Source organism: Megalopta genalis, chromosome 4 (genome assembly GCF_051020955.1).
Source record: "Megalopta genalis isolate 19385.01 chromosome 4, iyMegGena1_principal, whole genome shotgun sequence".
Lineage (NCBI taxonomy): Eukaryota > Metazoa > Arthropoda > Insecta > Hymenoptera > Halictidae > Megalopta > Megalopta genalis.
In genome coordinates, this window is record NC_135016.1 from 8752461 (window position 1) to 8766626 (window position 14166).

At 42.7% G+C, this 14166-nt stretch overlaps 1 protein-coding gene and 1 long non-coding RNA gene across 12 annotated transcripts in view; one reads left to right on the top strand and one right to left on the bottom strand.

The window, feature by feature from the left end:
• The window catches only part of by (focal adhesion protein tensin), a 309556-nt gene that overhangs the window by 115621 nt on the left and 179769 nt on the right, over positions 1 to 14166 (bottom strand). For 8 of the 11 annotated variants that reach the window (XM_076521246.1, XM_076521245.1, XM_076521250.1 and 5 more), the window contains one exon: positions 6426 to 6608. The exons of the other annotated variants lie outside the window; for them this stretch is intronic. In XM_076521246.1, coding sequence (XP_076377361.1) covers positions 6426 to 6608 — 183 coding nt within the window. The remainder of the gene's footprint in view (positions 1 to 6425; positions 6609 to 14166) is intronic. 11 annotated transcript variants of the gene reach the window in all.
• The window catches only part of LOC143259392 (uncharacterized), an 83790-nt gene that overhangs the window by 18340 nt on the left and 51284 nt on the right, over positions 1 to 14166 (top strand). The window lies entirely within an intron of this gene.

Genomic DNA, 14166 nt, shown 5'->3' on the forward strand with positions numbered 1-14166 from the left:
CATTGAACGCGGCGAATTGCCGTTGGCGCGCAACTTTTCGAGTTTCGAGGGCTGCGAAATGGGGTTTCCGAATGCCTGAACGAGTTCACGTGGACCCAGCTGGGTGCACGCTACTCGTGTTTTCGTTTCTCCGCGGTGGCTCGTCGACGCGTGTCACGATAATGGATATTATGGCCCGGCGATTCATTAATAACGGGCCGGGAATTAAGAGTGACAAATGGCGTCGTCCCCTATGGGAAACTAATTGACAACGCTTTCTGGGTGTTCCCGGCTTTGTCTCCGATGATTCCAGATTCGATTAAGACCGTCCGCGTGATTCTGAAATGGACGGGTCGGGACAGCCGAGCAATTGAAACACAAATCTCGAGAAACGTATCACTCTATAGTACAAATTCGTGTGAGTATAAAAGAATTGATTGGTAACTTCGAGTTAACAAATTGAAAGAGATTGAAATTTCCATTGTATCTGAAGTGAAACGTGAAAATTATGATCATCGTCATGAGCGTCTTTTCGATTGCGAAGGAGAAATTCAGTTAGAAAGCATGATAGATTGGTATGCGACTTCAAAGTACAGTAATGTCTCCCTTACTGACGCTCAGATTGTCCACTAAAATGGATAATTTGGGAAGAGGAGATACGATTATTCGAGCCTCGCGGCTCGTTTTTATAATTGTGGACAATTTATAACTATAAAAATAACCCGCAAGGCTCGAATATCTCCTCTTTCCAAATTGTCCATTTTTGTGGACAATTTGAGCGTCAGTAAGGGAGACATTACTGTAATATGAATTGCATTGTGAACTGCATTGTCGATGAAAATAATCAGCTTCACATTTTTTCATGTCAAATAAAATTTGTTTATATAGAATAAAAATTGTGTGCGGATGTGTAAGATACAGGAGCTATAAAGACATTCATTTAATGTCTTAATCATTTTAATTAGCTGGATACGCTGCAACAACGCATTTAAATTCGTCAAATAAATTCCCTGCATCGCACTCGATCTATATATTCTTATCATAAATGCGTAAAATCAGCAGTCTACCGATAACCAAATCGTCCGTACAACATTAAATTACGAAAGAATACAAAATATCGTGTTCCTTGGTTGCATTCGTATGCATTTTTGTAAAAAAAAAAAAAAATTGGTACTTCCAATCTACCAAATTGAATCGCACAACAACATTCGACTTTGTGACAAGCCTGTTAGCCGCTCGCGAACATTGCCAGCATCGATCGGAAAAAACCAAAAACGACCGTTATCATTCCATCCGAAACACCGTTGTCTTATCTGAGGAGGCACCCCCGACGTAAAACGGTCGTCCCCAATTTGATCGGAGTAAATCTGACGGCGCAATTTCGAGCGTCACCCGCAGCGTAAATTAATGAGTTCAATTTCCGCTGTTAATCGTGTCATAACGTTTGCCCGTTAGAGATCGGACGGGCGACGACTAATCGGCGTTAATGCGATAATAATGTCGAGCTCCGATCGCGCGTACAATTGAACGACCGCTGATAATCTGATTGGACTTTACACCAATTGGGCGCTCCGATGGAAGAGCACGGTCGCCCACCGTTGGCATCGCGCTGGCGGCATCGTTTGCGATTTTATTTCGCACGAAGGACGCCCGAATTCGTTGGTGCAGCGCCGCGATAGTAATCTACGACGGGGGGGCTCTGTCGCAGTTACTTAATTAGGTCAGCGCCGGGCAAAAACTAAGGATGGGATCATCGACGATTCCGCCCGGGGCGTACACACAAATTGCTGTCGACGTCACCGGGAAACGATACCGCGGTATATATCGAGTCTGGTAACCTTGCGAGAAAGATCATCTCCGTGAACGGAAAACAAGATTAGCACTGTCGATTGCGACATTATCGCGATACTTCGTCCGGCTCGCCGAACGAACCAGTTTCGATGGACCCGACACCCGCCCTGTGTATATATATATCTGCCGATTTTTCGACGAGATTAAAAATCCTTCGGCTTAGATTAAAATTAAGTGTACTGGGAATTGCGCGATTATGGTAATCGGCGCTGTTAGATAACGTTGACGTGCGTGCGCGGTTTCGCTGTTATTAACTCGTTGCACTACGGTTTCTTTCACAGTTACGTTTTGTTTAGTGCTCCTTTGTCGCCGATAAATTGCTGTACGGGAAAGAACATTTTTTTTTTATATTGCATGCCAACCCTTGCTTTAAAGTTTAAGTATCGACGATCGAAGAGTCGATTTTTATTTCGATTTCAAATAGGTACTTAATATTCCAGATTTAATAGATTGTGTTCCAGGTCTCACGTTCGAGACCTCAGATTTTTTATTTAAAGAAAAAAGAAGAGATTGTATAGATTTTTTAGCAGGAAATGGTTAATTAAATTTTTTAATTGACGTGCTTATAACGGCAGCCATTTTTAAAGCTTAATGAGTTTAAACTGTGCGAGTTTGTCTTTGCATCTTTTAATTTAGCAATTATAAATTAAATATATATTAAATAAAAATATATATAAACATATATATAAATATATTAAATAATATATATATTAAATTCTTTATGTTTCTCAATTAATCTTCAATCGAAGTCGCTGAATAAAAATCATTCGCTTACAGTGAAAATAAAATTGTTGAGAATACATTAGTAATAAGTAATAAATGTATCAGAAAAAAATGTTGCTCGAATCACAAATGAAATTCCGTGCTGGCTACTTTACATTGAATAGAAACGCTGTAACTCTTTCTCAATCAAATTCCAGTTCTAGCCTCTAGTTGGCGCTAGTAATCACAAAGTGCTACTAGTCAAAGACGCTGCAACATTATGACACCGTCGAATATTTACTAATAACCTGCACAATTTTCAACAAAATGTCTCGTGAAAATTTATGCTATTGCTACAAACATATGCGGACGCGCACGAAAAATTTCATCTCCTCAGCTTCAATCATTATGCAGAGATTAATTCTTAAAAATAACATAGCAACATCAGAGGAAAAATTAGAACATCTTCATGATATTAAATTTTGTATCAGAATACTTGGGACAATTTTTTAAACAGAACCCCACCAACGCGTACAAAAATTATCTAGAGCAGGGTTGGGCACGTATGAGGTTAATGAGAATCGCATCCCGGTTTTTCACATACTATGAAGCACAGCACAGTTATATGTACATATAGTATTAAATACAGAAATTCAAATTTAATTTAATTAATGTGTTTAATTAATAATTCGGCGGCCGCGCCAATAACCTCAATAATTTCATAAAATTGAAGTATTTTATTCGATTAAATTTTAAAATTGCAAAGCCAAGTTATATGACATCAATTACTTTTTGATTCTGAATATATGTTGACACGTTAATTACAACTTGTTAAAATGATTTCAGAGAGAAACAAGGTTGCACTTGGCTCCTACGCCTTGCAATCTATGCAGAACATTTTTATTTCGCATGAAGATCCGCGCAGTTATTATTGCGATACGTACTATTATGATACACTTTTTTAATACTGTTATTATGATATACTTCATTAATAATATAAATTCGATAAATTTTGCTGATAACATAATTGCGATACAATCGTTAAAAAAACTACGCTGAATCGATTTATATAATTCCTACTGCCAAAATGTTAATATAGAAAAAAGGTTCTGAAATAATAAAAAAAAAAAATCAAATTTCCAAAGAGTGCCGCGCTCAATCGAACGAAGAGTCACGTTTGACCACCTAATGCACCAAAGTACGAAACAGTGTTGACTATAGTTTTCGATGTAGCTAGTTAGGGGATGATTAAAACCAGCCGGGGTCCAATCTATCAGTTCGAACGCAACGAGTCCGCGGCCGGAAGTCTCCATATACAGCTAGTAATTTCTCATTAAGTCCTGGTGACCTAGAATCAAACTCAGCACAGTCGTGGGTGCACAATGCCGCTGCAGGCTAGGGGTTGCACCCCCAACCCCCGACTTCTCGACCGGTTCAATTGGATGTACGGCTCGCATACCGATAGTCTGCCGCGAACAATGCCGTGCGTTTAGTTGTATGCACACTCCGCCGTTGCATATACGTATCTGGCCGCTTTCTGCTGATGCGCCGGGTTGCATCGCGCCCCGGAAACCGGCAATCGGCGTAATAGCACAAAAATGGAAACGCCGCTGGATTCGTTTAACGCCCCCGCGCCCTCCGTTCATTGAAACCGGTCTCCGTCATGAAATTGCTACTTCGCGCAAGTATTTTCGGCGTTTTTCTCTTTTCGGAGGAAGCGCCCCTAAACCGGCTGCGTTCACAAGTCTGTTTCACTTCGGCCCGATTGCGTTATCTCCGTGTTAGTCGAATTGAATGGGGACGCTGGAAAAGCGTGTTCGGCCCAAAAAATACTTTCAAAGCATCGAAAAACGGCGCCGCACTAATGGATCAGCCCCGAAATTGCGGGCGCCCGTGTTCTCGCGCTGGCAAGAATTTTAGAAAACATTTTCGCCGATCTTTCCGTTGTACAGGATGATTCGCATAATTGCGCCCCGATTAATTTTTCCGAACTATTTACGGCTTGGAAAATTTTTTTGAAACGATAATTGCATGGTATCAAGATCGCACGATGTAATAAAATTGTTCGCTGAATATTCCTTGAACATTTTAATAATCGTGTCGCATAACGATTCATCTAAATGTGCGTCAAATTAATTGGGTAATTATTTATTGCACGGAGAAATCGTTGAAACAAAAATTGCACGGCATCATGATGTCCAGTTGCTATAATAAAAATTTATTATTTGCTGTTTTACGATTTTATCAAGACGCGACCATTTTAATAATGTGACTTTTAGACTGTCAAAAGCTGTGTCGGTCAAAAAATCGCCGAGTTATTCTTCGACAAACGAAGAACAGCAACGAGGTCCCACGTGTTTAAACCATTTTGCCGCGCGACGAATGGTTCGCAGTTAATATAAATTTTGCATCAGCCTGTACATTCCGGTCGCGAGTTGTACATTTTCGGATTCAGTGAATCGCCACGCAAGAAATTTGGATTTATCACTTTACGATGCCGGAACGAATGCGGGGACGTGAGAATAGCCGGAATTCTTGGGTAGTTTCTATGTATGATACGGGAAAGCGGTTATCACTCGTCGATACACTGTGCACAATGCTCTCTCTCTCAACCCCTGACCCACATGCACAGGACCCTCCTCGCTGTGGTTGATACACCCCTGGAGAGTTCCAAGGGGTATTCGCAGCTTCCGCCGAGATTTACGCCCGGAAGGCGCGTGTATATCGAGATTTCGTCGTTTCGTGAATCACGGAGATAAAATCTTATTGGCCTGTGAAACGAGGCTGGATTTCTCGGGCTCTCGCGTGTCGGGATTCTATTCGAGCGTTTCCTTATTGAAAACAGCTACCTTCCACGGGCCCTTTATTAACCCCTGCCATTCTTCGCGCGAGGACGTACAGGCGGAACGATTTTCTTTGACAGATCGCAACTGCGATCGCTGATTTATTTCCGAGGAACAGATTCGCTCGATGTTAGATAAACACCGCAAATCTGCGATGCTGCCGGATGGCGACGATTTATTTACTGATTTTAGATATGTGAGGGGAAGGTATACATTAGATGAACACAATATTTTGACTGGATTTTGTAAATTTTGTGTCAGAAGATACCAAATTATTCAGTTCGCTGATTTAGGTATTTTTGAAGGAGACACGCTTTAGGGAATCGATAAGCAATTTTTTTAAAAATATTTCTTTAGCGTTTCGACTCAGATGTGATTTATCAGCACCAACGGTTAAATCTACTATTTTCGTTTCGATTATCGATACCATTGTACAAAATTGTGAAAATGTTTTTTAACACGTTCACGATTACTGTCACTTTCTTTTGTACGCAATCTCGCGGTTCACGTGACGTAGATAAATGAATCTAATTGCACGTTGCATTTTAATGACGTTTCGTACAATCGAGATACCTTGCACTTAATAAATTATTCAAGCAATCCACATAAATAACGAAAGAAACAATAAACGCGGAACACGTTAAACATATCAATTCTGTTGCTAAGAGAGTTTGCTCTAAAAAATTGTCTAAAAAATATTTTCCTATCCTTTTGATTAATTTTCACAAAATACGTTCGAGACGAAGGCCTCGTGCTATCGTGAAAGAAAAACGATCATCCCCCAATTAAACGAACGGACACCAAGGTATTAAACGAAATCGATAGGCATTGTCTGTCCATTCGAAACAAGAGCAGCATCGGTACAACGTAAAAATTGTTATGAGACAGCATTAAGCTGCTCGGTATATTGTCTGGGGTGAACTGGCGGAGCATCGTCGACAATCGAAGCCGTCCGGGGAAGAATCGAGCTAAGTCTGTTCGAGGCTCGCGACGGTAAACAATGGGAACCCTCGAAGAGAAGGGAATCGATGACAAGTGATTGGTACTCACCACGACTTGTTGACTGTTGGTGGGGCTAGGGCTCGGACTGGGCGTCGAATTGGGGGTTGATATCTCCCCGGAGGTGGGAGAAACGGAGCCCGTGGTAACCGTGCCAACTGTCGGGAATGCTCTCACCGGATCTGCCTGCCATTGCTTATGGATTTGTTGGGAGGTGTCCCGGAATCTAGCTCCCTGAAACCAGACGAGAAACGAGTCTTCATCTCGCTGCTAATAGCCTCGGTATACAGACGGCGGCGTCCGAGACCGTTCGCATCCTTGAGGAATCAGACCGCGCAGCCAGACTTGCTTGCCGCGGTTGTCCCATGCATCATATCGATACGATGACACAGTTCGATTAGTCGCGGATATTTGCCTCCGAACAATTGTATCGCAAACGATCGGGCTGCACGCTTCAATGAAAAAGTTCTTGCTACGGCGCATTTGTCTACGCGGCGATAGCCGGGTCGAGATGGCAGCCGAAGAAGCTCCGGCACCTTTGGCAGTCTTTTCGTGCTTGTTGCAGGTTTTACGGATTCAGTTGGATCCGTGGAAGTTGCAGTGAATCGGAGATTTTAGAAGAATTTATCAATGCTTAGAAAATGTATTGATGTTTAGAAAAATTTATTAGTACTTAGAACAATTTATTAATCCTTAGAAAACTTTATTAATGCTTAGAAAATTGTATTAATGCATAGAAAAATTTATAATATAATTATATTATATAATTATAATTTATAATATATTATATTATATTATATTATATTATATTATATTATTATATTATATTATATTATATAATAATATAATATAATACTGGGAAGAATAATTTTGGTTTGTTTGTGAGTTCTCAAATTTTGTGAGCCCACAGATTTTGAACGATTTCTGAACCAGGTTTTAGAAAATATACAGAGATCGACTGATTTCTTGTTATCATGAACTTTCAATATTATTCTGATCTCCATTGTCGCTTCTGAAAAATGTGTTATTACTTTGGTGATAAATATTGTTTTATTCGCGGGCTCCCAAATTTTTGTGGGCACACAGAAGGTATGCACAGCTGTATATTTCAGAAAATAAGCTGAAATTAAATGGCTCTTTTTATGGTTGAATTGTATCGTCGCGTTCATTAATATTGTAGTTTAATAACTCCTCGACGAATGCAAGAAATAATATTTCGCCCATGCTTACACGAGTTCGCCAATGAACGCGGGCGAATTTAATTAGAAAAAGGCAGGAGCCGGCGATGCAATTAACATGGAAATACGACCCCTGGTTTTTCCGTCGCGGAAAAATAAAGTAATTAGCTATTTATCAACCGTAATTGAATATAAGAACCATCCTTAGGAAACTGTTGTTACAGGGGGAGAATAAATTGCACCGGTTCTTATTACCTTTTTCGAGGTCACGCAACTGTTCATTGCGTTCGCACACAGTGCCATAAATATTGGATCAGTTTTACACTTTCCGTGCGTAATATATTTACACGCGTTGCAATTTCTTGCATTCTAATTAGAGTAAATACGAGCTTATCGGGGATCTCTTCCATATTTCATCGGGACTCGCGGCGAGCACTTTGAAAATTTCTTTCAGAACTTCTTAAATCGCGCGCAATTTATGCAAACCGCTGACATTAAGTTTCCTGGAACATTTCTGCGGGGGGAGGGGGGAGGGAAGTCGCAATCAAAGGCAAGGATCCGCTTTGGAGGATTAAGGCTCGCAAACAGGAGGTTTTATCAGTACATTAATCATCGGATCGAGCCGCCGGATTTTTCCAGAAAGAGGAACACGAAGGAAACAGCGCCGTGGGAGGTCGTAGACCCTGCGAGGCCAGAATATCGCGTGCAACGGTGCAATCCGAAGGAACGTTGTTCCTCGCGGTGCGGTAATTGCAGTTATGCAACGACCTGCCATAATAACGATTAGCACAGGAGTATAATAGGAGGCGTAAATGAAGCTGTTCGCATCCGCCGAACGGTCGTTCGCTTTCGAGCGTCCCGAGAATCGAGATGGTTTTCCCCTCTCGAAGAATCGAAAGCGTCGCGGCGACGCTCTCTCCTCGACGGAATTAATCCGCCGACGAATGGGGGAGCTCGGGACCCCTTTCTCTGTTTACCTTAAAAATCGCGAGCACAATGCGCGCAATTTCACCGGGCATCTAATTGCTCGCGAAATTGCGCCGCTGTCGGACGACGCGGAGTTACGATTTTTCTGGTGGAGCTGTGTTTTCTCGAGGGGGGCGCTTTCGATTGCTCGATTTGCGTCCACAGATTGAAATTCGCTACACGGCCGGCACCGTATTTTTCTACGGTCGAATCAGCCCGCCGGCGACCGAGAAACGAACAATGTTGCGATTCTTCCGAGACGCTGGCTAAGTGCAGAGAAAAGTCTCGTCTCGTCGTCTTTGACTTCGTTCTGCTGTCTTTTATTCTTTCATCGATCGAATGGAAGTGCAAATAGGTCACACGTTCTTCAAACTCTCGGGTCTCTGGAATGCAATAAATTAAATCCCCAGAGGAAAGTAAGACACGACGAGATCGGTCTGCGAATTTCCTTTCTCAACGAAATCGAGCTACGAATATATTGCATATTTTTTAACTGGCAAATAAATAGAAGAATCCAGTAATTATTTCTAATCCGCGCAACATGAGAATAACATAAATTGCAGTAAATTATTTCTCTAGAAGAGAGCAAGGTACGATAAGATTGCAATTTTAAACTAATGAACAAATACATGATTCTAATCACCGATTATTCACCATCCTTCCAAATTCGAGATTAAATAAATTCCGCTGAATCGAATCTTCGTAATTCATCTACAAATAAATCTTGCTTTTCTAAATTGTTAACGAATGAACAAACAATTCGCTCTCTTAACCGTTCTAAAATAAAGATCGCATCGATCGAAACGGATATGAAACTTATCCGAATCGAAGGCCGCATAAACGGCAGAAAGAGAATCTGAAACAGTAACCATTGAATGAAACTCCGAGGTTAATTCGCATTACCAGCGACTCCGGTAAAAACAGCATTGAGATCGTCGGGGCGTACGAATTCAATATTGAACGGATTGCGAATCGCGCGATGAATAAATTGAAAGGGACAATGCGGGATAAAAGGACCGTAGGCGGCGCGAGTAATTCCTAACAACTTTCGCTTAGCTTAGCGGGCGTCAAGAGCAATTAATAAATTTTCCCGGAGAGCTGTGCAAGCACACACGTTCCCGTATGTTGAGCAAATAATAGATCACTCGAGCGAAGCGCGCGCCTGTTTTCCTCTTTCGGTGCCGGCCGCCGTGAATTTCTATGCGCCGCCTCATTAATTCACGTGCGCGCGGCGGTGGCTCATTTAAAAATCCGATCTGTTCGCGCATCTTTCCGCATTTAAAATCCGCCCGCAACAGGGACGATCAATCTTCCTCCGCGTTGCATTTCGAAACAAGTTTTAGGGTATTCCGTGTACGAGCCGGGAGACGTAGGGAGAATTTTATTTTATGCTGAGAGCTGTGCGATAGTTGGTCGCCGAGGAGGAGAGGAGAGAGAAAGAGAGAAAGAGAGACGAATGTTTGCAGCGAGCGAGCACGATCTAGGCCATCAGCAAATTCCTCTCTAATCCTAATACAATGGAACCCGACTGCAGAGACAACTTAATCCAATGAGTCTATAATAGCGTTCCTGTCTTTGTATCTCGAATACGACGACTCCTAATTACATAAAGGAATAACGGAGTTGGTACAGCTCGCCGCAAAGAGCCCGAGTCCGCGATTATAAGTTCGAATCTGCGCGAACAGACGGATTATACTTAACGCAGAACGTTTTATTAACTCTCCGTACAGATTCGCGGAAGTCCGCGCACTCTGTTAGCCCTTTGCGCCCGCAGAATTTTCTCAGATCAGCTACCAGCACTGGAGACGCACTTATCGGCGAATAGAATAGAATGCAAAATGGTGTAATCCTGGAAATAATAACTCCAATCGATTTACTAAAACTTCGTACGACGAGCAGAAGTCGAACACTTAATGAATTATTTACATTCGATCCCTACGAATTCTGTTTTTGTGTATTATTCTTTTAACGCATCGAAGAAATAAGAAGGAATGATCGCTTGTGGCACTCAAATTATCGGAGTATCGTTCCTAGTTCAACTATGAAGGATCGAATTCTCTTGTTCGGTGTGTCTACTTTTAACACTAAACCTACCAAGCAGTGATACTAACTGGCATGTACTGCTTCACAAAAGTGAGAAGACCGAATTTATTTGGAATTTGTAAAGATTTTATTATAAAACTTGCTCCAATAATATAACTTATTCAAGCGTTTTCCACGAAAGAGTCTCGGAACTTTGCAGAATTGCAAAATAAGAAAGCGGTCACTTTGACCGCGCTAGGTTTAGTGTTAATTGCAGTATATAATTGAATAGAGAAGTTTATTACAAGAATAGGAATACGTTTATAACTTGAACTGTAAAATGAAACATCACGAATCAGTCGTGATTCGATCGTGTTTAGTTCGACTAGAATCAAATAGAATTTTTATAGATTACACAAAACAAAATTTTTAATTATGTGAGCCCCATAATCGTTAATCTTTATAAATAGCCGCGTCAATGTGTAATTATTAAGCCGCGTGCAACGCATAAAAACGATTAAAAAGTGAGAACGATAATGTTCGTAAAGGTTGTTCGAATTATAATTGCACAGTTCATTAAGAACGTGTCGCCGATTCCGAAAAAGGCTATTAAGCAACCGGTAGCGTGTTACGTAATCCGTTAGCCGCGAAACAAAAGATAGCGCGCGAAGAATTTCCCAGACCGTGTTTACGTGCAACCGTTAAAAGAATCACTTTCTAACGATTAGATTTCCCATTGTAGATCACTCTGTGCATGACTGCCTCTTCGGCATCTACGGCACAATTTCGCGGAGTCGCGGCTATCGGCCGTTGGATCTTTAAATCCAATTACGGAAGATTTTTCGTTCGACTTCGCGCCGGTTTCTCTGTTTTCGGTGCAAAGTGGATTACCGTTTCAGCTCTATCGCGCTGAAACACCGTTCAACCGGATTGTTTCCACGAGGCAGCGTTACAGAAACGCGTTACGCCACGCAGACCCCGAACAAACGTACGAATTAGAGGCTAAGAGGCAACACGAGTTGCTCGGAGCCTCGCAGCTCACTGAAGTTCGCGCCGGCAACGTACCGGTCGGTCAGCGACAGAGCTGCAGAACTTTCGACAGGATTCAGGCAGCGTGATGTGAAACTTCTTTTAAATCGAAGCTAAAATATTGTAGAATGAGTGACAAATACCGAAAAAATTGATAAGCAGGTCTAAGGCCTTGGAAATAATTTCAGAAGTTGACGAACCTCGTTTAAGAAAGCTCGATTCCGTTGGATATTTTGAAAGCGACAGAACTTTTGATCAAATTTAGACAGTGCGATGAAATATTTTTTAAATTGAAGCTAAAATATTGCAAGATAAGGGAAAAATAATCCGAAAAATTAACCGGCGCGTTTTGACCTCGCAAAAATTTTGGTGAACTATTATCTATACAGGATGATCATTTGAAGCAACTTCTTCCTTTACAAAAATTTTCTCCGAGGCACCGTTGACGAGTTATTAACGAAAAACAGTGACCAATAAGAATCGAGTACGGCTGACGCGTGGCGGCCCAGCCAAGCAGCGCACGAAGCCCAGTTCCGCTCATTGGCTCGGTCGCCTCGCACCAGCCGAGCTCGCCTCTCATTGGTCACTGTTTTTCGTTAATAACACGTTAATGGTGCCTCGGAGAAAATTTTTGTAAAGGAAAAAGTTGCTTCAAATGACCCGAGGAACCCGCCACTTTCGGATTGCGAGACATTTTTGGGACCCTGTATATAATATAACCCTGTATAAGTCGACTTCGGTAATCATTTTCGAGGTGAAAACTAAATCACGATTTAGTTTCGCATTTTTCCTTTGTTCCACAACGTTTTGCGTTCGATTTAAACAAAGTTTCGTCGCAGCATCTCAATCTTACCAGAATTCCGACGATTTCGTAAACGACCGGTCTCATTGCACGGCAACAGTGATCCGGCACGATCGAGATCGGACAGATACCTGTTTCACGATGGTATTCCGGTATCGATCACCTCGATCGTGAGGGTCGCTCACCGGATACCGGTACGCCGCATTTACACCCGGCACACGATTGCCCCCCGTGTAAATAAAGGCGTGGTTTTAATTAAGCAACAAGGAAGTTAACAGCCTGCGGAAGAACACACATGTAACGCGGAGCGGTTATATAACGAGTGCTTCGCAGCGTCGACGAGTCTACGTAGGATTTAGATCGTCGACGGTGACAATCGTTGGAATTACGCACGATTTTCGCGATAACGCGTTTATCAATCGATTTATCTATATTGCTCGGGGATAAAGTGCATCGAGCGCAGTGCTTGTAATCTTTGACGAAATGCCGTGCGGATTGCGTACGTCTTTCTGATACCACAGAGAGATCAGGCTATCTTAAACGATCTCTGCGCGATCTATGGAACGATTGTTCCAATGCATACTGCACGAATTTTTCACGTTCAATAATTTCTTGCGGAAGTGCAACGAAGATTCCTGTTTTAATTGTTCGCAACATATGGCACGCGCAATTGTGATCTCGAGAAAAACGTACCGGGTGTAAAAAAAACGTACGCTCAAATCACAGAAATTCTTCGAAAGAATAATTTCGAACTATAAGTAAAATATTTCAGCGGACACAATGAACACAATTTTTACAGAAAATAAAATCGTAGGACATTCCGTTGTAGCGTATTGTTTCAAAAAAATATGCAGAGCGACCAAGGAAACTTCTGCAAACGAAGATGCACAAAGATCGAGACTAGAATCCGCGTTCAGTGCGGTTGAATTTCGCACGGAAATTGCGGGATCCTCGAGCTAATCGAATTCAGCGGTTCGCGTGAAAACACGCTAACCTTGGCACGAGCCTCTTAGTAAAGCACCCATCGCCGCGCGGTGGGGATGTCCGGCGAGCAATTACAGGGGTCATAGTACAGATCTTTACGACGAGAGTCTGCCATCGCGGCGTGTTCCATTAAAGAGCCGCGTCGTAAAGGCTTATCGTCGATCGGCTGTAAAAAGGAGCGGCGTCGCGAGATACGTGTTTCGTCTGCGAGCCGCGCGTTATGCAAAGCGTGTCGCGGGACGCGTGGAATTGCGTCCGGGCGTTAGCGTCGTCGTCGTCGTCGTCGACGACGCGGCCACCACGAGGACGGCGGGGAGGAGAAGAAAAGGGGAAAAAGAACGAATTGTCTCTAATCCCGGCTGGCAGGCCGTCGTTTAAGCAATAACACGCATCGAGTGCGCGGATAGACGGAGGGGGGGAAAAAAGTGGCGCGGGCTTGGAAGAGAGCTCGTTCAGTTGCACAGGCGTCAATGCGTTGCAATCAATTTCCGTGTTGCTCGTAAGTCACTCGAACCGGGCTTGCGCTTGTGTGCGCGTGTGCGCATCGCCGTGTTGTGTGCGCGTCGAGCGTGTGCCTCGCTGTCTGGTCCACGGACACCGGGGCGCAGGGAAAGAGGGGCGATCATGTGTGAGGGAATTACGTGATAGATAACGGTTGATCTTACAGTGTGATCTCAATGGCCAGATATCGACGTCGATAAAGGAAAACACGAGGGAATGTGGAGCAACGTGTTCTCCCCGGGCACAATGAGGAAACGTTCGCCGAGCCGTGTTCCTAATTAATACCGTGGTCGAAAAAAAAGAATCGGGC